This window comes from Macrotis lagotis, chromosome 2 (assembly GCF_037893015.1).
Source record: "Macrotis lagotis isolate mMagLag1 chromosome 2, bilby.v1.9.chrom.fasta, whole genome shotgun sequence".
Taxonomy (NCBI): Eukaryota; Metazoa; Chordata; class Mammalia; order Peramelemorphia; family Peramelidae; genus Macrotis; species Macrotis lagotis.
The window spans coordinates 268,097,657-268,119,899 of record NC_133659.1 but is presented as its reverse complement, the minus strand read 5'-3'; the positions used below and the strand labels follow the sequence as shown (position 1 = coordinate 268,119,899).

General features: G+C 36.7%; 1 protein-coding gene across 1 annotated transcript in view; it reads right to left on the bottom strand.

Annotated features, from left to right (window-relative positions):
• The window catches only part of TPH2 (tryptophan hydroxylase 2), a 128,419-nt gene that overhangs the window by 5,847 nt on the left and 100,329 nt on the right, over positions 1-22,243 (bottom strand). The window contains exon 9 of the mRNA XM_074220777.1: positions 14,350-14,445. Coding sequence (XP_074076878.1) covers positions 14,350-14,445 — 96 coding nt within the window. The remainder of the gene's footprint in view (positions 1-14,349; positions 14,446-22,243) is intronic.

Genomic DNA, 22,243 nt, shown 5'->3' with positions numbered 1-22,243 from the left:
GGGATTAAAGTGGATCAAGAGAAACCCAGTAGATTAATTAGACATTCTACTATAGCCTGGTATAATAGATACCCAGAGGCTGGAGTACACCATTCAGAGTACTAACCCAAGATTTAAGAAAAGTCACTGTGCTTAAAGAATTATATTTATAAATATGATCATTCAACTAATGTAATATTGGATGGATAAAATGCAGAAAGTTCAGGTCTTTAAAGCCTGAAAAAATATAAGGACAAAGAATGCCCATCATCAGTATATATAATCTTGGACAAACACTGTGAATGGACAGTGATTCAGGCCCAAAACTGAATAGGAGGAGGAGAAGCAGGTAGATTGCCTTTTGAAAACTTCTGATACTTCTAATGACCCCAGGCTTCTAGCTTTAACAGCAATATTCACCCAGTGATGCTATATGCCTATGAATCATGGAACACCACAGTCTCCAAAGAATTAAAGTTGTAGGTCACCCAAAGGGCAATAGAGAGGTGCATGGCAAGCATGAGCAGGCAGCAGCATATTACTAATGAACAATATCCTGGTAGAAGCAGCATAAGGGAAATAACCAGAGCAGCATATGACTGGAGAAGTAGGTGACTGGAGTCATAGCAAGGAATAACTGATGGAGAGTCAACATGCCCTTCTGATCAATGCAATGTCAAAAAATCCTAGGATCAGGGTATTGCTAGAATTGGAAGGTCTAGAAATGCCAAATACATAGCCCATGGATGCACTGGAACCAAAACTTTTAGAGTAATTAGGAAATAATAGCAAGATAAAAATAGAACATGTTAGGTGATGTTACCTTGTTTCCTAAATCTATCTGTACCTGTCATGTATCCTTTATGTACCCTTTAGTGGTTGCCATTTCTGTCTAAGTCTAATTCCATTGATGTAGTCCAACCCCCTCATGTTACAAATGAGAAAACCAAGCCCTAGAGAGGTGAAATAACCTGCCCACGGTCACACGGGGAGTATGCACCAGAACAGATCCTGGCACTCCACTGTACCCCTAAGAACTTCTGTTTCAGATTTTCAGAAGGATATGGTCAAGACTCAAGCAGGATGAGAAGATGTGGATTGATTAAGCTCTGGACCAATAGAGGAAGTAGTCCCATCATGGAGATCCTTTTTTTTTTTCCTTTTAAAGATTTTATTTATTTTGAGTTTTACAATTTTTCCCCTAATCTTGCTTCCCTCCCCCCAGCCCCCACCCCCCGCACAGAAAGCAATTTGCCAGTCTTTACATTGTTTCCATGGTATATACATCGATTCAAATTGAATGTGATGAGAGAGAAATGATATCCTTAAGGAAGAAAAATAAAGTATAAGAGATAGCAAAATTACATAATGAAATAATGGGTGTTTTTTTTCTAAATTAAAGGTAATAGTCTTTGGTCAAACTCCACAATTCTTTCTCTGGATACAGATGGTATTCTCCATTGCAGATACCCCAAAATTGTCCCTGATTGTTGCACTGATGGAATGAGCAAGTCCATTAAGGTTGATCATCACCCCCCATGTTGCTGTTAGGATGTACAATGTTCTTCTGGTTCTGTTCCTCTTGCTCAGCATCAGTTCATGCAAATCCCTCCAGGTTTCCCTGAATTCCCATCCCACCTGGTTTCTAATAGAACAATAGTGTTCCATGACATACACATACCACAGTTTGTTAAGCCATTCCCCAATTGAAGGAGATTTACTTGTTTTCCAATTCTTTGCCACCACAAACAGGGCTGCTATGAATATTTTTGTACAAGTGTGCATCATGGAGACCTTTAATCCATCCAAGTAGTGAAAAAATAAAATAGAGCTTTTATAGGCCGCACTGTGAACAATGAGTTTAATAGCAGACCATAGGTGTTATAATATAAAATATTATATTAAAAATATGGTAAATATATTATATAGATTTTGTATCACTTTCTCTCCAGCTTAAACTGCAACTACTGCTGCAACTAACTCTCTGGCACCCAATAAATATTGTCAATAAATTTCAACTAGAACATATTGAGTGCCTTTAATATTAAAAATACTTTACTAGATTCATAGAGAGGTATAGGTAGTAATAACACTCTGAATTTTCCAAAGTATTTCACATAATCTATATGATCAGAGTCCCAAGACAACCCTATGAGAGATAGGTGTGTGCTAAAGGGATTAACATTTTTTTTAGGTTTTTGCAAAGCAAATGGGGTTAAGTGGCTTGCCCAAGGCCACACAGCTAGGCAATTATTAAGTGTATGAGACCGGATTTGAATCCAGGTACTCCTGACTCCAAGGCCAGTACTCTATCCACTACGCCACCTAGCCACCCCAAAGGGATTAATATTACCACTATACAGGTGAACAAATTGAAGTTCAGATAAATCAAATGAGTTGCTCATTGAGAAGCAGCCAGAAATATGAGAGAAGGAACTTGAATTCAAATTTTCCTGACATCAAGTTTAATAATTGAACCAATGTGCTGCATGGGGACTAGAGATGAGGAAGTGAGGAGACTAAGGATAATGATGATGATGAATAGTTAGCATTGCTATAGAACTTTAAGTTCTGTAAAAGTGCTTTAGAGATATGATCTTATTTTATCTTGACCCTAAGTGATGTTATTACCTCCATTTTATGGATGGGGAAGCTGAGGCAGACAAGGTTAAAGTGACTCCAACAAGCTACTGTCTGAGGCACTGTGACAATTGGCAACTGAAACTGATTTCTTGTTTGATGATGATCCTAACTGAATTATGACCACTAGAACCCAAAGGGAATGACAAAAGCTTAATAAAATAGGAATGGCCTCTCCCATTACTCCAAGAAACCCAGCCTGGAATGTGATTCAATATGCTTGATATACTTTTGTCCAATGTCTTCTTGAAAAAATCAATGTCACAAGAACAGCACTCCATCCTGTCAATACCTACCCAGAATGAATTTTTAATAAATACTAAACCAAACTCTTTCAGACCCCAGGGAACCATTTAGTCAATTATTTTCTAATAGTTTATAATAATGTTAATATGAAGCATCAATAGAACCAATTAGGCTTGCTTTGCAATTGTTTAATTTAAATAATGAATTTCAACACACAATACATTATAGCTGCTCTGTTACTTTATCTAAGTCTCTATCATAATTCTTTGTTCATTCATTCCTACTTGCTTTTCCTCTTGTGTTGTAGTTAGCATCTGCTCTATTATTCTGGTACTGCTTTATCCTCCCCCTCCTCCCCCCACTTAGTGCTATTTCATAAAGGTTTTTCCACATTTCTTTTGGGCACTTGTTCCTCATATTTGTCAACTTTGGTCACTTTATAATATTCCGTAGAATTAGTATAGCATGGCTTATTTAATCATTCATCTATTGTTGGACAGTTAGGTTGCTTCCAGTTTAGGTTTGGGGTTGGGGTTTTTTTTTTGGTTGAAATTATAAATTAAGCATAAAAGTCTTTGGATAGCTCTTTTTCATTTTTCTATAAGTCTCTCAAGGTATATTCTCAACAATAAAACTTTGGGTTAATGGCTTATGAGAAAACCTATTTTTATAATTTTAACAGAGAGATTTCCTTCCAAAAATATTCTACCTGTTTGCTATTCCACTAGAAATGAATGAACATACATATTCTCAAGAGCTATACACCATCACTAAGTTTTTGCTTTTAATTATTTTCACCAATTTAATGGGAGTGAGGTTCCTCAGAGTTCTTTTTAATTTACTTCTCTTTGCTTATTAGTGAGACTTGGCATTTTTTCCAGTAATTATTAGCAATTTATGTTCCCCTTTTTGAAAACTGGTCGTATCCTTTGAAGAATTCTCCAATATGGCCTGGGAGTTACCTATGTAAATGTTTAACAGCTTCATTTAGTCAATTAAGGTGAACAACATAATGTCTACTGGCCTGAGAAAGGTAATACAACTTCCAAAATAGATGTAGCTAAGTTGAGAGAATGTAGCTAGTTCACACCAGGTCCCTTTCAAACAGGTTTTTCTGTAAACTCCCTGAAAGATCCATTCTCCACCGACTGACTTATTTTTCAGAGTTTATACTTTGCTTTTAGAAAGAATATTGGACTGACATTCAGGAGACCTGGATTTCTAGTCCTGGCTTTGGTCTTAATAAGCTGAGTGACCTTGCACAATTCCTTCATCCTTTCTGGGCTTCAGTTCCTTATCTGTAAAAGGATGGGGTTGGACAACCTGATTTCAAAGACTTTTTCCAATTCTCATTGTCTTGAGTTTTAACACAAGCAATTGGGGAGGCAGGGGCAGAGACCTGTCTCAAGTTTCTATTTCTCAACAGTCTCCCACCTCTGGTCTAAATGCATATGACTTTTCTTTAATAACACAAAGCTATTTTTTCCCAGAACTCTAATGATATAGAATGAGATAGTCATCAATCAAATTTGGCTAATATTGGAAAAAAATACTTTATAGGTAAAGTCATGTTCTTGGTCAATTTAGGGCCAGGACATACACGTATGTACGTATGTAAAGACACAGGTATGTAAGTGCATATAGGTATATTTATAATATATATGAATAAATGTGTAAGCTTCTGTTGCACATTTTAGTCATATCTGATTTTTTGTGATTTTGTTTGGGAACTTCTTGGCAAAGATACTGAATAGTTTGCCACTACTTTCTACAACTCATTTTACAGATGAGGAAGCTGAGACAAATGGGGTTAAGTGACTTGTCCAGGGTCACATTGCTAGTGACTTAGGTCAAATTTGAACTCGGGTCTTCCTGACTCCAGGGCCAGTGTTCTATACCTTTCATTATATAGCTACCCTCTTATATATTTGTATAGTTGTGTATATACCTGCACAAACACATATGAGCAACAAACTTTGTAAACACAAGTTTTCCCATGAGAGAAAAAAAATGGATATGGATATTTTTTGAACTAACCATAAAATATATTTCCTGCCAACTAAATATGACATATCATTTCTATCCCAGTTGTCAAACTGGGCAGTGATGGGATCAATGCTCCTTTAAAGGTTTATAAATGATGCTGACAGTTTTATCTACTTAAGCAAGCTGTTTGGGTCAAAGGAGGATAGAAAATAATTCTATCCTTCAGGCAGTTACTAAATACGAGCTTAAGATACTGTCTCTAAATCTGACTCTCACTCATTCTATATGGCAAGTGTTAGTATTATGATAGAACATAATACCTACTGCAAAGTCATTAGGTCAGTCAACAATGAACATTTATTAGGTATCTGCTGCCCTCTGCTAAGGGTGGGGATTCTAAGAAAGACAAAAGACAATCCCTGCTCTCAAGGAATTTACAATCCAACAATTTGAAAACTAGATAGAGACTGAGAGAAAGAGGAGTGTGTTAGAAACAGACAATTGTTAAATTTTCACTGTGAGCATTTATACCTCTGAAATAAAAAAAAAATGTTACAAACTGAGTCTTGATTTATTGTTTTTATTGATTTCTAGAATTAAATTGCATATTAAACTAAAATTTAATTAATATGGATACATTTATTTTCAGAGAGCCAATTGTTAAACATTTACCAACACACTCCTAGGTAAATTGGAGGTGCTGACTTTGGGGAAAGCTATCCTCTTGTGAAATGTGGTATTTTAGTTGGAAATTTAAGGAAGCCAGGGAAAACAGGAGACAGAGATAAAGAAAAAGAAGAATTTCAAGAATGGGGGTCTAACAGAAAAAAATCTCTAAATCTGGAGATAAAATATTTTCTTAGAGGGACTGAAAGTCAACCCAAGATCACATAGCAAATGTGTATGCAAGGCAGGATTTGAACCCAAGTCATGTTGAGCTCAAAGTCAGCTTTCTAACTGCTATACTATGTTGCTTCTCAATTCCTTCCAATCTATTACATATTATATATAATTACATATTACATGTGTATCTATTATATATATTTTACATTTATCTATTTATTACCCATTACATATATTTTATCTGTTACATATTATGTACATATCTAATATTCTAACTTATTTTATAATTATTTATGTTGTTTGTGAACTTGAGAGCATGGACTGCTCTCAGTTCTTTGTATTTTCACCATAATTAGCTTAGAGCCTGTCATGTGGCTGGCATGCTTATTGACTGACTAAACATCGCAGCTTCGCCAAAGACTCATATTTTAGTCAATTTTTGAAAAATTTAGCCAGATTGAATAAAAATAGAATTGGTTCTATGATATAGGGAGGTTCAGAGGCTTGGGAACTCAGAAGCCAAAAATCCTAATTCCAGTTGTACCCTTGCTACGAGTAACCTCAATGGTTGGCCAGGATCCCTTCAGCCTCTTCTTTTTGCTATTGTTCAGTCATTTTTTCAGTTGTGTCTGAATCTTTATGGCCCCATCTGGGATTCTCTTGGCAAAGATTACAGGAGTGGTTTACCATTTCCTTCTCCAACTCATTCTACTGAAGAGACAACAGAAGCACACAGGGTAGAGTGACTTGTCCAGAGTCATACAACTAGCTAGTTTCTGAGGCCAGATTTGAACCCAGGCTTCTTGACTCCAGTTCTGGCACTCTTTCCACTATGCCAGTTGGTTACCCATAATTTATTAATATTATTATTAAATATAATGTGATAAAAATCGTTATGCAAGGAAATTTATATTGTTAAAAAACTAAAGCTTAAGGAAAAAGCTTGATACATCTTCAACCCTGAGAAACCGTGATAATGCAGGCTTACATATTTAGATATTTAACATTCCAGTGACCTCTGTGAAGAGGTGCTATGCCATACTTTTTAAAGAATCAGTCCCTGACCTTAAGAAGCTCCACAGCTAGTGCCCACCAGGGAAAGCAGGGATGACTCATTTTTTGGATAGATTAACCCTAATAGGGAACCAAAGTGTGATTCAAGCAATTAGTCAGCAACTGTGACTTGGGCATCTATTCTATGTAAGTCTCACTCTGTAAGGCCTACCTCATCTCTGGAAGGATTCAACCTCTCAAAGGTCAGCCAGATAATTCATCTGATGGGAATGCTGTCTCTAACAAATATTAGACATGGTTACTACCTTCAGGGAGCTGAAGGCAAAAATCAGGAAATAAAACAATAGGAGAATTTAGGGAGAAAAGAGCTTTCAAACTGGACTTTAAAAATCTATTCCATTAGAACCTCATATATCTGGCTCCCAACTATCTAAATCTTGGGTTTATGTGGGTTGCTTGAGGACCAAAGTCAGGAATGGACTGCAAAATAGTAGTAGATAGCATTAACAAATAAAACTTTAAGTTTGATAAAAGTGCTTCACTCGTGTAATCTCATTTGACACAGTAAACTTGTGAGATATTATCATTTTCTTTTTTACAAATGGGAAAATAACCTGAAAAAGATGTAACCTTACCCAAGGTCGCATTCCTGTTAACTGTTTGAAGCAGAATTTGAACTTAGCCTTTCCTGAATCCCAATCCAACCTTCCCATCCAATGCTATCATTCACTCATTTCAGTTGTCTCCAACTCTTTGTGATACCATTTGGGGTTTTCTTGACAAAGAACCTGGAATGGTTTGCCCTTTCCTTCTCTAATTCATTTTACAAATGAGGAAACTAAGGCAAACAGGGTTAGGTGATTATCTCAGCTTACAGACACAGCTATTAAGTGTCTGAGGTTAGAATTGAACTCAAGAAGATGAGTCTTCCTGACTTCTATCCTGGTATTCTATCCACTTTGCTACATAACTGCCTTAATATAGCATGTGCATGCGCACACACACAGACACACCAAACACTAACAAATTCTAACAAACACAGCTGTTTGGAAAATGACAACAAGAATAGTAAGTTGAAAATTCTTTGGGAAGTAAAGAATGATTGGGGAGTTGGGGAGTGTATATATATATATATACATGTAGATAGAGATATGTGTATTTATATACATGCATATATATGTATATATGAATATATTTATATGTATATATATTTATGTATATGTATACACACACACACATATATATATACATATATATATATATATATATATATATATATATATACACACACACACATTCAACACAATGAGATGGGAGGGCAGCTATGAGATGGGAGTATTGAGGCTATATATAGTTGCCCTCTCAATACACCATCTTATTCTCTTGAAACCAAGACTAGGAAAGAAGACTAGGAAATAAAGATTAGATTAATAGAGTTAGGAATCTGGTCTTCCAGCAAGGACAGAGAGTGGGAAATGACCAAAGGAACTGTAGATTGCACAAATTTTGGTATATTTGAATTACCCCTTGACTCCACCCATCAGGAATGCAAAATTCTACAATGTGCAAAATTAGATTTTCTGGGCACTGAAATACTCTTCCCTTTTCATCTCCACCTCCAAGCTTCTTTCACTTCTTTTAAGAAAATTAAAATCTCATCTTCTGCAAGAGGTCTTAGGCACTCTTCTTCACTGCTATTACCTTCTAAGATTACCTCCCATTTATACTACAGCTCCATGCCAGGAAACTGAATTGCTTCCATTTAAATTGTCTTAAGAACATTCTGAAGATCACCTGGCAGGAGAAGGCACCAGACACTGAAGTCCTTTCTCAAGCTAAACTGCCAAGCATTCAATCTTTACTGCAGAGAGCACAACTACAATAGATTGCTCACACTGTTCAAATGCTAAACTTACATTTACCTAAAAAATTATTTTAAAGAAAATTGTCACGAGGCAAGTGCTCACATGGAGGCCAGAAGAAGAGATACAGAGACATTCTCAAGGTATCTCTCAAGTACTTTGGAATTGATTACATGATATGTGAAACAGTGGCACAGAATCATCCAGCATGGCATGCCCACATCAAAAAAAAAAGGTGTGCTCCATTAGCAGTAGCTCAAAAGAAACATGAGAATGTAAAAATTTAGAGATATCTACACTCCATATGTTCATATAGACTATTTGTGCCCAACCTGTAGCAGACCATTCTGAGCTTATTTTGGTCTGATCAGCCATAGTCAGACTCATTGTATCTTGAGCCCAACAGAATGTCATCTTGGTCCTCTGAGAATGAAGGACAACTACCAACCAACTAACTAACCTTTTGTGATTTCTCCCTTCATTAGCATGTAAGAGCTCCTTGAAGACAGAGATTATGCTTTTGGTTTTCTTTTTATTCTGAATCTTGACTATAATCCAGTTATACTTCATAATGTGGGTGTTCAGTGATAAAGTTAATATCTCCACATAAAGTAGGTCAAGCCTCTTACACATAGTCTAGTTGGATCAAACTTTGATATCTTACCAAGCTCTAAGGGCTTCACAACTCTGAAATTTGTCATCTTAATGGCCTTTGGAAAAAGTTGTTTTCATCTTATCCACCCATCCCAATGGAGAAGTCTTCACATGCTTGGGGCAAACATCCCCCTAATTCACCAATGGGTCTAAGATCTGTTGGTTACTCTCAAACTGGTTAAGCCTGTCCACTGAGTCAGTTCTATCAGTGTGTGAAATTACAGGTAAGAGTGGCAGGTTATCCAGATCCATTAAATTTTGGGGGTCAGATCCTTAATCTCTTATTTCATGTTCCATTTCCTAAACAAATTAGAAGAAGTTAATCATAGGAACCTAGACTAAGACCTTAAAGATGAAAAGAACACATAATTCAACTCTATCATTTTACAGATGGGAAAACTGAGGACCTCTGAATATTGAAGGACTATTCAAAGTTCCTTGGATACTAAGTGGCAGAATTGGGACTTGACTTTAGTGAAACCAAATCTAGATTATTTTCTTATATCAGACTCTCACTGATTTTAGTGGGTTATTGGCAGTAATGCCAACAGAGACATCATAGCACAATAGAGAGTTGGTCTTTGGACCAAGAAGACCAAGATTCAAATTCTACCTTTGATTTCCATTAGCCATGTGATACTGGAACAAATAATTTAACTTCTCACAACTCTAAACCAGAGTTGTAACTAGAGCCACTTATGGCTCCTGAGTGCAGAGCAAACAAGATTAAAAATTTAATTGGAAAATATTTAGCAAAATACATGAAAACAGAATAAAACATAGATAATGTTAATATGAGTTTTTCTAAGTCAATATGTGGCTGGCAGAAGTGATACCAATGTAGTATTTAGTGGTCCCCATTTCTATTTGTGACTCTAGGAAACTCTCTAAGCCTGAAATTGCTTATTAACTTGAATCAGCAGATGGAGTCCCCTCATCTGAGAGTTCAATAAAAGGACAGGTACAGTCCCTATCCCCCATTTTATGGACAAAAAAATTAAGGGCCTATGGGAAAAGTCTACTTTGTAGGAGTTTCTTAATCAGTGCATTCTATGGCATAAAAGGAGAGGATGGTACACTGTGCAAATATTATTTTAATGTTTATAAGCATTTCATGGAATCTACATAATCTCTGTGAGTTGCCACAATTTCAACTTTCACAATGCCCAGATTTATACTTGCTTTTACGAGCTTTTCCATATTTATTCAGTTTATCTGTTCAAAAGTAAAAATAAGTATTGTCAAAAAGAAGAAAAAATAGAAGTTATGCCCTTGACAATATATTCTGCTTGCAAGCCCCTCAGTATCTCTGAAGTGCTCCATCAAAGCTGCTGGGAAAGTAAGCCTCTGAAAGCATGCATTAAAAATGTGTTAATTCCAAGGTAAACAAGCAGATTCATGACAGCTGTATAGGACTTAAAGTGACTGTACTAAACCAATGTAAAGGCTACTGGCATTGATAATTTTTCTTACAGTTGGAGCAGCATGAAATGTTTTCTCTTGAAAGGCAAGACTGTATACAAGCTAAAAATAGGTGACTGATGTGGAATTATCTTAGCATCATTACTCCAATGAGGGGGTCAATATGGCAGGCCATGACCCAGTCAAAGTATCTAGTCTCCATCTCGGTTCATTGTTGTTTCTGATATTTTTCTGAATTGTAAAAATGCTTCAAAATGGTCATCAGGGAAGACTAGAAAGTCCTTAATATTCTGAGGGAGAAAGAATCAAAATACCCCCAAAGTGATGAAGCTGAACAACAGGATACCTAACAAAGAAAGAGGTAACCTGTTATTGCAGATAGAGAACTGGACTTGGAATTTGTAAGAGCTGCCAATCTGATCGTGTGACACCCCTGTGCAACTCCAATGGCTTCCTTTTAGCTCAGGCTGAAATATAAATTCTTCTGTTTATTTTTTGAAGCATTATATATCCCAGTCCCAAGTTAACTTTTCAACCTCATTGGATATTAAGTTCCTTCTCACACTCTCTGTACCTTATAGCCAAACTGGCCCTTTCTCTGCTCCCCATTCATGCCATTCCATCTTTCATCTTTATGTCTTTTTGTTTTGTTTTGTTTTGGGGTTTTTGCAAGGCAATGGGGTTAAGTGGCTTGCCCAAGGTCACACAGCTAGGTAATTATTAAATGTCTGAGGTTGAATTTGAACTCAGGTCATCCTGACTCGAGCTTCATGTCTTCTTGCTAGCCATCGCCAAACACTCAACACTTACTAGCTGTGTGACCTTGGGCAAGTCACTTAACCCTAATTGCCTCAAATCCAGGGCTTTCTCCAGTCTTTCTGATCCATACTGAACCCAGATGTCTCTGGTGGAGAAAGTGAGGATGGTAACTTAGGACAGCACTCCCTCACTCAAATCCAATTAACTTGCTTGCCATGGCATCATCTCCCCAATGTCATTGTCTTCTTTGAGAATGAGGAGCCATCAACTTCATCAGTAGACACTTCATAAAGATTTATTATTTTTATCTTCCCTTCCCTTCCCTTTTCTATGCTAATGAAATCACAGGTCCACTTAAAAAAGAAAATTAGACACATATTTTATGACAGGTAACATATTGTAGTGAAAGACTTGGTTCTGATTCAACCTCTGGAGAATATTGACTACTGTGATTGGGGGTTGGGTTGTTTTTTTGCTTTCTTTGTATCCCCAGCACAGTGATGGACACATGGTAGGACATGATAGGCATTTTTCCTATTCTCATTATACGTGTCTTGTGACATTTAAAAAGTTTGAGAGATATAATTTCTGGATAATTCGTCATTTTATTAATAATGTCAGCATTTTTAATAAAAGGCCAGTGGCACTCTCAAATGCCATAGGCATGGCAGTGGGCTCATAGTTTATATGCCCTTGGAAAAAAGGATATTCCTGGGGGTAGCAATCAACTCTGATTAGTTAACGATTAATAAGAAGAGGAATTTCCAACAAAAAGTGAACTCATTTAAATCCTCACTGGAGTGAGGGACTGAGAATGACATCATGCCACCCTTAGACAGAGAGACAATCCCTATATCTGGCCAACCCCCCAATCTTGAACAATCTAGACAAAGAACCTACATCCCCGACCCAAGCCTGAGCTAGTTGAATGGAGTAGCAACACCAGAATGAGGAGAATATTAATCGTATCTTCCATCAGCCCCATCCTCAAAAAATTGGATGAGAAAATTGAACATAGAAAAAATATTTCTCTCAGTATGTATTATTGATCAGGTTACTAAAGATGACTTTTTGGCCACTATTGGGGTGCAGAGTTTTTGAAAATCTGAAAGCTATTCTTCCTGTAATGCTAGTGCCAGAGGTAGCATGGTACAGTAGATAAAGAGTTAGAGTCAAAGTGAAGAAGATAAATCCTTCCTGTGACACATCCTGGCTATGCCACACTGATCTAAAGTTACAGAGAAAGCGCTGCCCTACTTTAGCAGAGGGGCAGCAATGTGATACAGTGGATAGGGCAGTCCTGAGTTCATATCCAGCTTCATATACTTTGTGACCCTGGACAAGTCACTTACTTCTCTCTTAGTTCCTTATCTATAAAATGAACAGAAGAAAATGGCAAATCAATCTAGGATCTTTTCTAAGAAACCTTCAAATGAGGTCAGAAAGAATCAGGCATGACTGAAGAACAAAATTTGTGGTAGAAAAAACTAACTGCAAGTTCATTATTCCAATTAAATGATGGGTCCCATCCCTATCCTATTCTGTATACTTTGCACTGCTATATAGAAATGCAAATATGTCTACACAGGCTGCATTCTCCCCAAGGGAACTGGAGCTCCTTGAGGATAGGAATTATTTCATTTTTATCATTGCATCTCCCTTGCCTTGCACAATGCCTTACATAGAAAAGGTACTTATTGAAGGTAAAAAACCCAAATATACAAAAACATTTATATCAATTCTTTTGGTAGTGGTCTATCAACTGGAGAAGGACTGAATAAATTGTGGTATAAGAATGTGATAATTGGGGGTAGCTAGGTGGCACAGTGGATAGAGTACCATCCTGGAATCAAGAGGACCTGAGTTCAAATCCAGCCTCAAACACTTAATAATCACCTAGCTGTGTGACCTTGGGCAAGTCACTTAACCCCACTGACTTGCAAAAACAAACAACAAAAAAAGAATGCAACGGTTCTCTATTGTTTTGTAAGAAATCATGAGGAATAGGACTTCAGAAAAGCTTGGAAAGATTTGCATAAATTGATGCAGAGTGAAGTGAACAGAACCAGAAGAACATTGTACATACTAACAACAACATTGTGTGATGATCAGCTATGACGGACTTGCTCATCTCAGCAGTACAATAATCAAAGACAATTCTACAAGACTTGTGATGTAAAATACCATCCATATTCTTAATTGGATACATGGAGTCTGAATGTAGAACAAAGCTTACTATTTACTATTTGTTTTATGAACTATGGTTTTTTTCCCCTCTTGTGTTTTTTCCTTCCCTTTTTGATTTGATTTTTCATTCACAACATGATTATATCTTTATCATAGTTATATATTCATATTAAATTTCTTTCTGTCAGGGGGAAGGGAGAGGGAAGGAAGAGAGGGAGAAAACATCAAATTCAAAACCTTACAAAAAATCATTGCTGAAAACTAAACTGTCTCTGTATGTAATTGGAAAAATAAATAAGTAAAATTTTTAAAGTGAATAATAAATAAATAAATGTTTGGTGAATTTAAGTGAGTCACATTTTTGATACCCCAGAATACTGTGTGTATGTAAATTTAAAGACAACTTTTTTTAAGGCTGCCATCTGGAAAACTATACAGATTTTACTTTAGTAAACTAACCTATTCCAGTTGGTCATTTTAAACCTAAAAATTATAAACACAAACGCACTTGGCCTTTCTGTTGATTGCTGCCCATTATTACTAATCTATTTGTGTCACACTATGAAAAACATAAATGCATGCCCCATTTTCCAAAGTGTAAAAAGTTAGGTCAGCACCCACATCTAAGGTGGTAAATCTTTAGTATTAAATATTTAAGGGATATTTGCAAGTATGAATGCTCAGGCAGACAAATCAATATTTTCCATGACCTTGAACCAATTTGCTGGGTAAGATATTTGCATGCACAGATACCTACCTTTAATTCTCCAATAGAAGAAAGGAGTCCTGCTCCATAGGCTCGAAGTTGCCCTTCTTGTTTGCAAAGTCCAAACTCAATAGTAAAAAAGTAACACTGAGGGGGGAACCATACAGGGACAAAAATCAATTGAATTTGAATTGAAAGCATTTCAATATAGCAAAATAACACCCACTGAGCACTGTTTTTTTTTAAATATTCCCATGTACTTTTAAGTCAGTTTGAATGATAAGCTCCTTCAAGAGTCTAATCCCCTGATACCTAACCATTCCCTAGATTTAGGAGTGATGCACAATGCTAAAACTAGTGTGAGGCAACTGGAGTTTTTCCACATGGTATGAAAATTTAAAAGGCACAAAAATTTTAAAATAATGATTTTTTAAAGAATATGCAATTTTCAATTTTATTAGATTTTGATGACCCTGTAACTCAGCAGCATAGAAACAAGTTAAGAATAATTAAGTGAACTTGGAATCTACTGAATGCAATACTTACTCCCTTTACTGTCCACCAGCAGCTTCACACCAGATTTTTCTCCCTGGTATTGCCCAGAAGTTACTGCCTCTTTAAAAAATGACCTCATGATGTCCCAGGGTCTCACCCATGTGGCCCAGTATCACAGGATCTCTGGGATTAATTCCAAAGAATCACATTTTCCCCAATAACAGTTGATTTGAGGGTGAATTTCACTTTGTTCCAAACATGATTAGACATCAAAATTATTCATTACAGTTGTGGCAAAGCCTATAAGATTATTAGTTCCTTCCATCATCAAAGATAATGCAGTAGAACTTCATTATTTTCCACATCGGACCTCACTGTGATCATATAATTTCTCCTACAATATAACAATTAAATGCAGAGAGAAAAATTGGACAAAATGCAATTATTCCATGAGGTAAGCATTAGTCTTGTCCTCTCTATAGCAGTGAAATAAAAGGTAGCATGGAATTTATAAACAGCCCGAATGAGTTAATGAGACTTAAGAGCACATCAAATTTACGATAGTGATTCAGCAAGAAGAAAGCAATACCAATATGTTTACTGATGACAAAACTTCCTAGATTACAATTTTTATTCAACTTATACAGCCAGACAAGAAAGGGAAAAAGAGAAAGACGAGAGGGAGAAAGAAAAAGGGGGGGGGGAATGGAAAATGGAAAGAAGACATAAAAGGAGGAGGGGGGAAAGGAGGAAGAGGAGCAAGATGAGCAAGAGGGAAAAAGGGAAGAGAAAGAAGAGGAGGAAGAGGAGGAGAAGAGGAAAAGAAATGGAAAAAGGGAAGAAGAATGAGAAGGGGGGAAGATCACAGATTTATACATTTAGATCTAGAAAAATCCTGTCCTCATTTCAAGGATAAGGAAAACCAAGTCACAGAGGTCAAATGAGTTGCCCAAAATCATTAGGGTAGTAAGTGACAGAGATGAAATTAGGACCAGTTCCCAAACCATGCTCTATCCATAGCACCTGAGCAAACTCACAGGGACATCACCCCAGGGAAAGACAATGACATCACAACATCCATTGGACCCAATGCCAACCAGTAGTTTAAGGCAGCTCACCGTTTCAATATTAGATCACTTTATAGCATATCTTTAGAAGATATGTTTGGGGTAGTTGCTGTGATTTTTAAAAAAAGTAAAATAGGAAAATCAATGTGGAACAGGAAATGAGGAAGGCAGAGTCCAATCTGAGTCCAAGGTTTGAGAAACTATGCATTGCCCAAGAGGTACACACATCCCATTAGTAAGTAATTGTGTTTAATTAAGAATGATTTTTTTTTCAATTTATGTGTTTTTTCAAACTGCTAGTTAAGTGCCAAGGCATAAATACTTATTAAGTTGTTTAGATCTAACTACTAAATAAATAAATTGTTAGGCATTTCTTTTTTTGTCTAACAATACCACTAAAAATTGCTTAGATGCTAAGGGCTCCATAAATCAAGAAAATTTAGAATTATCTGGATGTAGGAGAAGGTGTCATCAACAGCCTAGATTTTGAGTAATTGCCAGAACTGCAAGGAAGAGGAAGTTTCAGAGTAACACAGTAGGCACTTATTAACTGTCTGTTGAATGAATGAATGAATGAATGCTAAACAAGTCCAAAATTAACCTGGCTGGCTTGGAAAAGTAATACATTAATGAGATCATGGTTCAACCTAAATAAGCTAGAATTGCTCCTGAAACTATATAAACAGTTACTCTTTTGCTCTGAGAGAGAAATGAGAAGTGGTGACTTTGAAGTGTAAATACTACATAGAATTAACTGGGTCCTGCCCTAGTAATGATAGATACTGCTAAGTGTGTTAGCAAAGAGAAGTATTTAAATTCCTGAAATAAAGGGAAAGAATCATTATTTCCAACCATTGGTAACCTGTCCCATAGTCTAATTAATATGTGAATTAATTGACTTTTGAATATTCTCCTAATCAAAATGAAATGATAAAGATGATCTCTAATCAAATATGGCCTAGAATATGGAGCCCCTGGCTGAATCCTGAAGAAACTTAAATTTGATTTCCAATGTAATAACCCCTCTGGGTTATTCTATGGGTAATACAAACATGTCAGCACTCCTAGAAACCTTCTCATTAATAGTGTCCATTAACAATCAGACAAAATTAGACTTTAGCAAAGGGATTTTCCAAGATAGCAACATAAAAAACAGTAGCTACAAAATATTATCCCTCATAAACCTACTGGTTTATATTATCCTATGAATACACTCTCCAAAGAAAATACACAGCATCCAAGGGAAGAATGGACTCAAACTTACTACAATAATGAGGTGCACATTCAGGATACACAAGTGGCAAAAGCAATTCACAGCATCTGGTAATTCAGAGCTTAGAAGCCTTTTCTCTCTATAAAGTCCTCAGGCAGCTTTCCTTTCTCCATTGGAAAGTTTGCAATAACCCTAAAGGTCTTCCCCTCCCAGACTGATTCTTTTGGTAAGGAAAATTGAACCATCTTTTGTCTCAATTCTTACCTAGACTTTAATTATCAAATGGGTGTTGTTACAGATAAACTGAGATCTGGAAAAGACCTTAGCTTAAAAATGTCAAGACCATCCTGGACCATCACTGGTAATTCTGACTTATACTTTGTCACTGGACCCCAATGTCTCTGGAGTGAGGCTTTATAACTTTGCACAGCTCTGCTCACTTAAGTCCAATTCATTCCTTTGCAGGTCAAGACATCACCCTCCTGACGTCATTAGTCTTCTTCAAGAATGAACAAACTACAAAATAGTACTCATTTGGAATCCCAAGGTCTGTTCCACCACACAAATTAGCACTCAATTGTCAAGGCTAGCCTTCTCTTCAGTCCCTAATCAATTCTCTTTTCTTCTGCCAAGGATTACAATCCTCAAAGATTCTAAATTCCTAGAATAATTGCTTTTCTGTATCTGTGTCTATCCGGTATGTGCATCTCTGCTCCCTCAAAAAAGCCTGGAACTCTCTTGCACGAATTCTCTAACTGCAGCTTAAGGCATCTTCCTAATAGCTTGTTAGGATTTAGAACCCTGAACTTGGGGATCAAAGGAGCAGGATTGCAATCTGTTTTGCTATTTGTTATCTATGTCCCTGAGCAGGTCTTGATTTATTTACTTGTAAAAGGGAAGGTTAGATAAAATGACAGTTAAGACTTCTTTCAACTATAGCTGTATGATTCTATGTTTTTAGATGTGGTTAAGATCTGCTTTGGTAGAAAGTGAAGTTCTACCCTGGAAGCCCCTATGTTGGCAATATCAGCATACTACGCTACATTCTTCATAACCAATGGGTTGGGATGAGGAGAAGAATCATCTCTGCTTCTACAGGAGTCTTATCCCTGAAATTCTCCAGTACCTACAATCCAAGGTTTAACTAATTTTACTTTGTTTTACTTTTTAAATTTAGTTTATTTGGGGTTTTTTTTTAAGTTTCAAACTAAATGTCCCCAAAGATATAACTGAAATTGTTGTGGTCAATTACTTTGTACCCTTCCAAATCAATCTTTCATATTCTGTAAAGGGACCCCTGGATGTGTCCACAATTTTACAATTATTTTAACATCTCATTAACCCCTTTGAAACCTTTTGAGCAATGATTAAATCATGTGATTACAACATACAAATTATAGGAGGTGAGGGGGCAGAAATCACATTCCCCTAACTTACCTAACTTGAGTTTCCCATGCTCAAATGTCCCTTTTTTGTGATGTAAAATTATTTCTTAACATCTGCCCTGGTTCTACACCCATCACATCCCACAGTCATTACAATTTGAACTTCTGATGTATCCGAAGGATCCTTGGGTCTTAACATTCATCCCACCACTTAGACTTCTAGGACTTTCCACTAGCCCTATAGCTGAACTTACATGCATTATTCTTCCCAGTTAAGATTGTAACCTCCTTGAGAACAAGGGTTACTAGATTTCCATTGGTATCCTCACTATTTAACACAGGGCTCGACACATTGTTTTCAGTCCTGTCTAAATCTCCCTGACTCTATTTTGGGGTTTTTTTTGGCAAAGATACTGGAATGGTTTCCCATTTCCTTCTCCAGCTCATTTTACTGATGAAGAAACTGAAGGGAAACACAGTTAAGTGGCTTGCCCAGATGAGTCTTACCGATTCCAGGCCCAACACTCTATCCACTTTGCCACCTAGGTATCCCTGACAGTACAGCTCTCTGGAGTTAGTATAAATGCCTTTTCATTTATTTGATTTTGTCAGCACAGGGACTTCCAGTGTAGAACTTCTCTACCAAAGCACATCTCAACCACATCTAAAACAAAGAATCATACAGCTAAAATCGGAAGGAGTCCTAGCTATCATTTAACCTAATCTCACCCATTTTACAGGTAAATAAACCAAGACCCCATCAGGGACATACAGACAATAAATAGGAAACTGAGTTTGAAATCCTGGTCCTATAACACCCCCAAATTCAGGGCTCTAAATTCTAACAAACCATTCTTGGATTATTGAGTGACTTGCCCATGGTCATGTGGCATAAGCACCTGAGGCAGAATTTAAACACAAGTCATCTTGTCTCCAAGCCCAGTTTACTGTCTCCTATGCCAGACTGCCTCTATGTGGTTACTGTGAAGGGAAAATGTGCTATGAAAAAATTTTAAAAACCAATTGCATCCTATTGCCCAGAAGCAGCCCTGGGTCTGTCCTATAAAGGAGTTGGCATGTTACAAAGTACAAAGAGAGGAATGAAGCCAAATGGCATGCTTCATGATCCAAATCAAAACAGTCTGAGCTAACCTTAGAGGAAATCTGGTTAAAAATGCCCACTGAGACTTTCAAACAGATTTAAAACTTCATCTTCATTTTAAGTCATGCCTGCCTACCTGTTAGTCAGGAGCAAGTCTCAAAAGGTCAGCCCTCAAAGTGAATCAAGATTCAGCATCAAATGCATCACCCACAATACTTTTAGTCTCTGTATTTCTATAAGTAGGCCAGTGTCTAGGGAAATAGATACCATATGACTTCCTGTCCATCTCTCAGAAAAGACTCCTGGACCCATACCTGTTCTGGGAGGCATTCCAGCAACTGTGACCTTCCACCCCTCATTCCATCTGTTGATGTCTTCTCTGTTTTTTTTTTTCCTTCAGTATCTCTCCTGCTGTTCCCTATTCCCAGCAGACCCTTCAACATCTCCTTCTTAGGTCCTCCCTCCTTAGAGAAGTAGATATTTTGCCAAAAGAGTATATTTCTATTTGTGAGTTCTACCTATGTTAACAGATGAAAGGAGATACTCAAGTTCCAGTAATAAAGAGTATCAGAAGTTAATGAGTCAGGAAAATATGCATGATTATCTTTCTAGAATATGCCCTTCCCCATTCTGACATCTCTGTTTCTGCTGCCAACAAAACCCCAAACTTCAGAGTCTTACAGACAGGGCAATTAAGGAGGAGGGCAAACTAAATTTGCTGAAGCCTAAAAGTTTTGTCCAGATTTAAATTTATACCTATTCAGTTCAGTTGAAAAACACAGGGATGAACTAAATGAGATAATCCCCAATGTGTCTTTCAGTCCTAAGAGTCCAAGATGCTCTTTATGTCATATATTGTTTTTTCTTTCTTCTGACACAACCTGGAAGAGACATAGAATCTATGCAGAATCTATGCAGAATTATGATTTCACTGGTGTCCTGGTGAGGAATTCTACCTTCCTAGTTTGGTCTTTTCTATACAACTGAGTGTTAGAAAGTTTCCTGGAGCATTCATCAGAAATTGGCCCAGAGTCATACAATTTATCTATAGCATGGGCAAGATTTGAATTCAGGGTTTTCTGGTTTCAAGGATGTTTTTTTTTCCCCATAACAGCATGTTGCCTCCAATGCTAGCATTGCAAAAGAAATATCCTTCAGGTTTTCAAAAACTCTGTACCTTGCAAACCCCAAGGATGGCCAAAATAACTTTTCTAGTATTCATCCTCTAATACAAACACTTTTAATGAGATTAAGAAGGATGCCTAGCTTAAAGAGGCCCCTTCTCCTCATTTAACTCTGACTATTTCCAGATTGTCATGTTCTGTGTGGTTTTTATTCTCTCTTTTCTGTGGGTTGGAAGGGAGAGAGGGAAGACAAAAAAATCACTTACAGAAATTCTGTGAAGAAGATGGAGATGGAGACTCCTAGCATGGCAACCTGATTTTGGAGTACCTTGCTATAATCACAGGCAAGTGCTAAATAGCTTTCTGTGTTTAAATAAGGAAATGAGATAGATCACCCAATGCTGCCATCTTCAGATCATTATTTGGTATTTCATTACCAACATAACTGAAAAGTAATCCACTCAAATGGGGAATCCAGAGGAAACTGGACCTGATCACACAAAGTAGATCACACTTGGAAAAACATCTAATGATCCAATGAGACTTGATCAAAAGAGTCTAGTCAACCCAAGTACCATGTTGGGGATGGTATCAGAGAGACTATGAATTATATAACAAAAAATCCATGCAAAGAGATATGTGGCTTTTTCTGTGAGTACTTGTTGGGATAATGAAACATTCAGATGTCCCATGGAGAGTTCTCTACTCTGCCTGCTTCCATCCAAATTCTAATACAGGAATGCATGCAAAGCCTCCTAAACTTCATTGTATACTAAAAATTAATAATTAACATTCATATGACTTATCATATAATAAGCACATCACTATTATTATCTCATTTGATCCTCACAACACTGTTTTTAATCCCCATTTGACAGATGGAGAACCTCAGGACACAGAGAGATTAATTCTCTGAGACAGAATTGGAATTCAGATCTTCCTGACTCAGCTGAACTGGTTTACTGAAGTAGAGACTATTTTATATCTCTTTCTCTTCCTTCTTGGTATATAAAATATCAAAAAAATTAATTGCTAGACAGAAAGTAGTATATTAAATTCAGTATGATTAAATGATAAACAGGGAGAAATAGGCAATATATTTGGTCTTTCTTTTCTCTCCTCTCTTTTTTGAAAAGTTATACCTTCAAAAAACAATCTTTAGGCATTATTGGAAAGGGATATTTGATTTTGAAAGAAAAAAAAGTATAATGACATTTTGCGTATCTAGAAATTAGCAGAGACTCAGAAAGCAAGCCACCGAGAAGCCAAATAGATATTGCTGTCTTTTCCTTTCAATTTACATGCTTTTCTGGGAGGACAGAACCTCATATCTTCTTTTTAGCACTAATATACTCTTCGTGAAATGCTAAAGAACTTAAGATATTTGAGTTCTACCCACAGCAAATTAAAGAAGCAACACAGAAGCAAGAAGAGGGTGTATTATAAGTAACAATAAAAACTAACAATAACTAGTAATAGCATCGGGTTTTAAGGCTTGCCAAGCTCTTTATGTTATCTTATTTGATCTTCACAATAAACATAAGGTAGGTACTAGTATT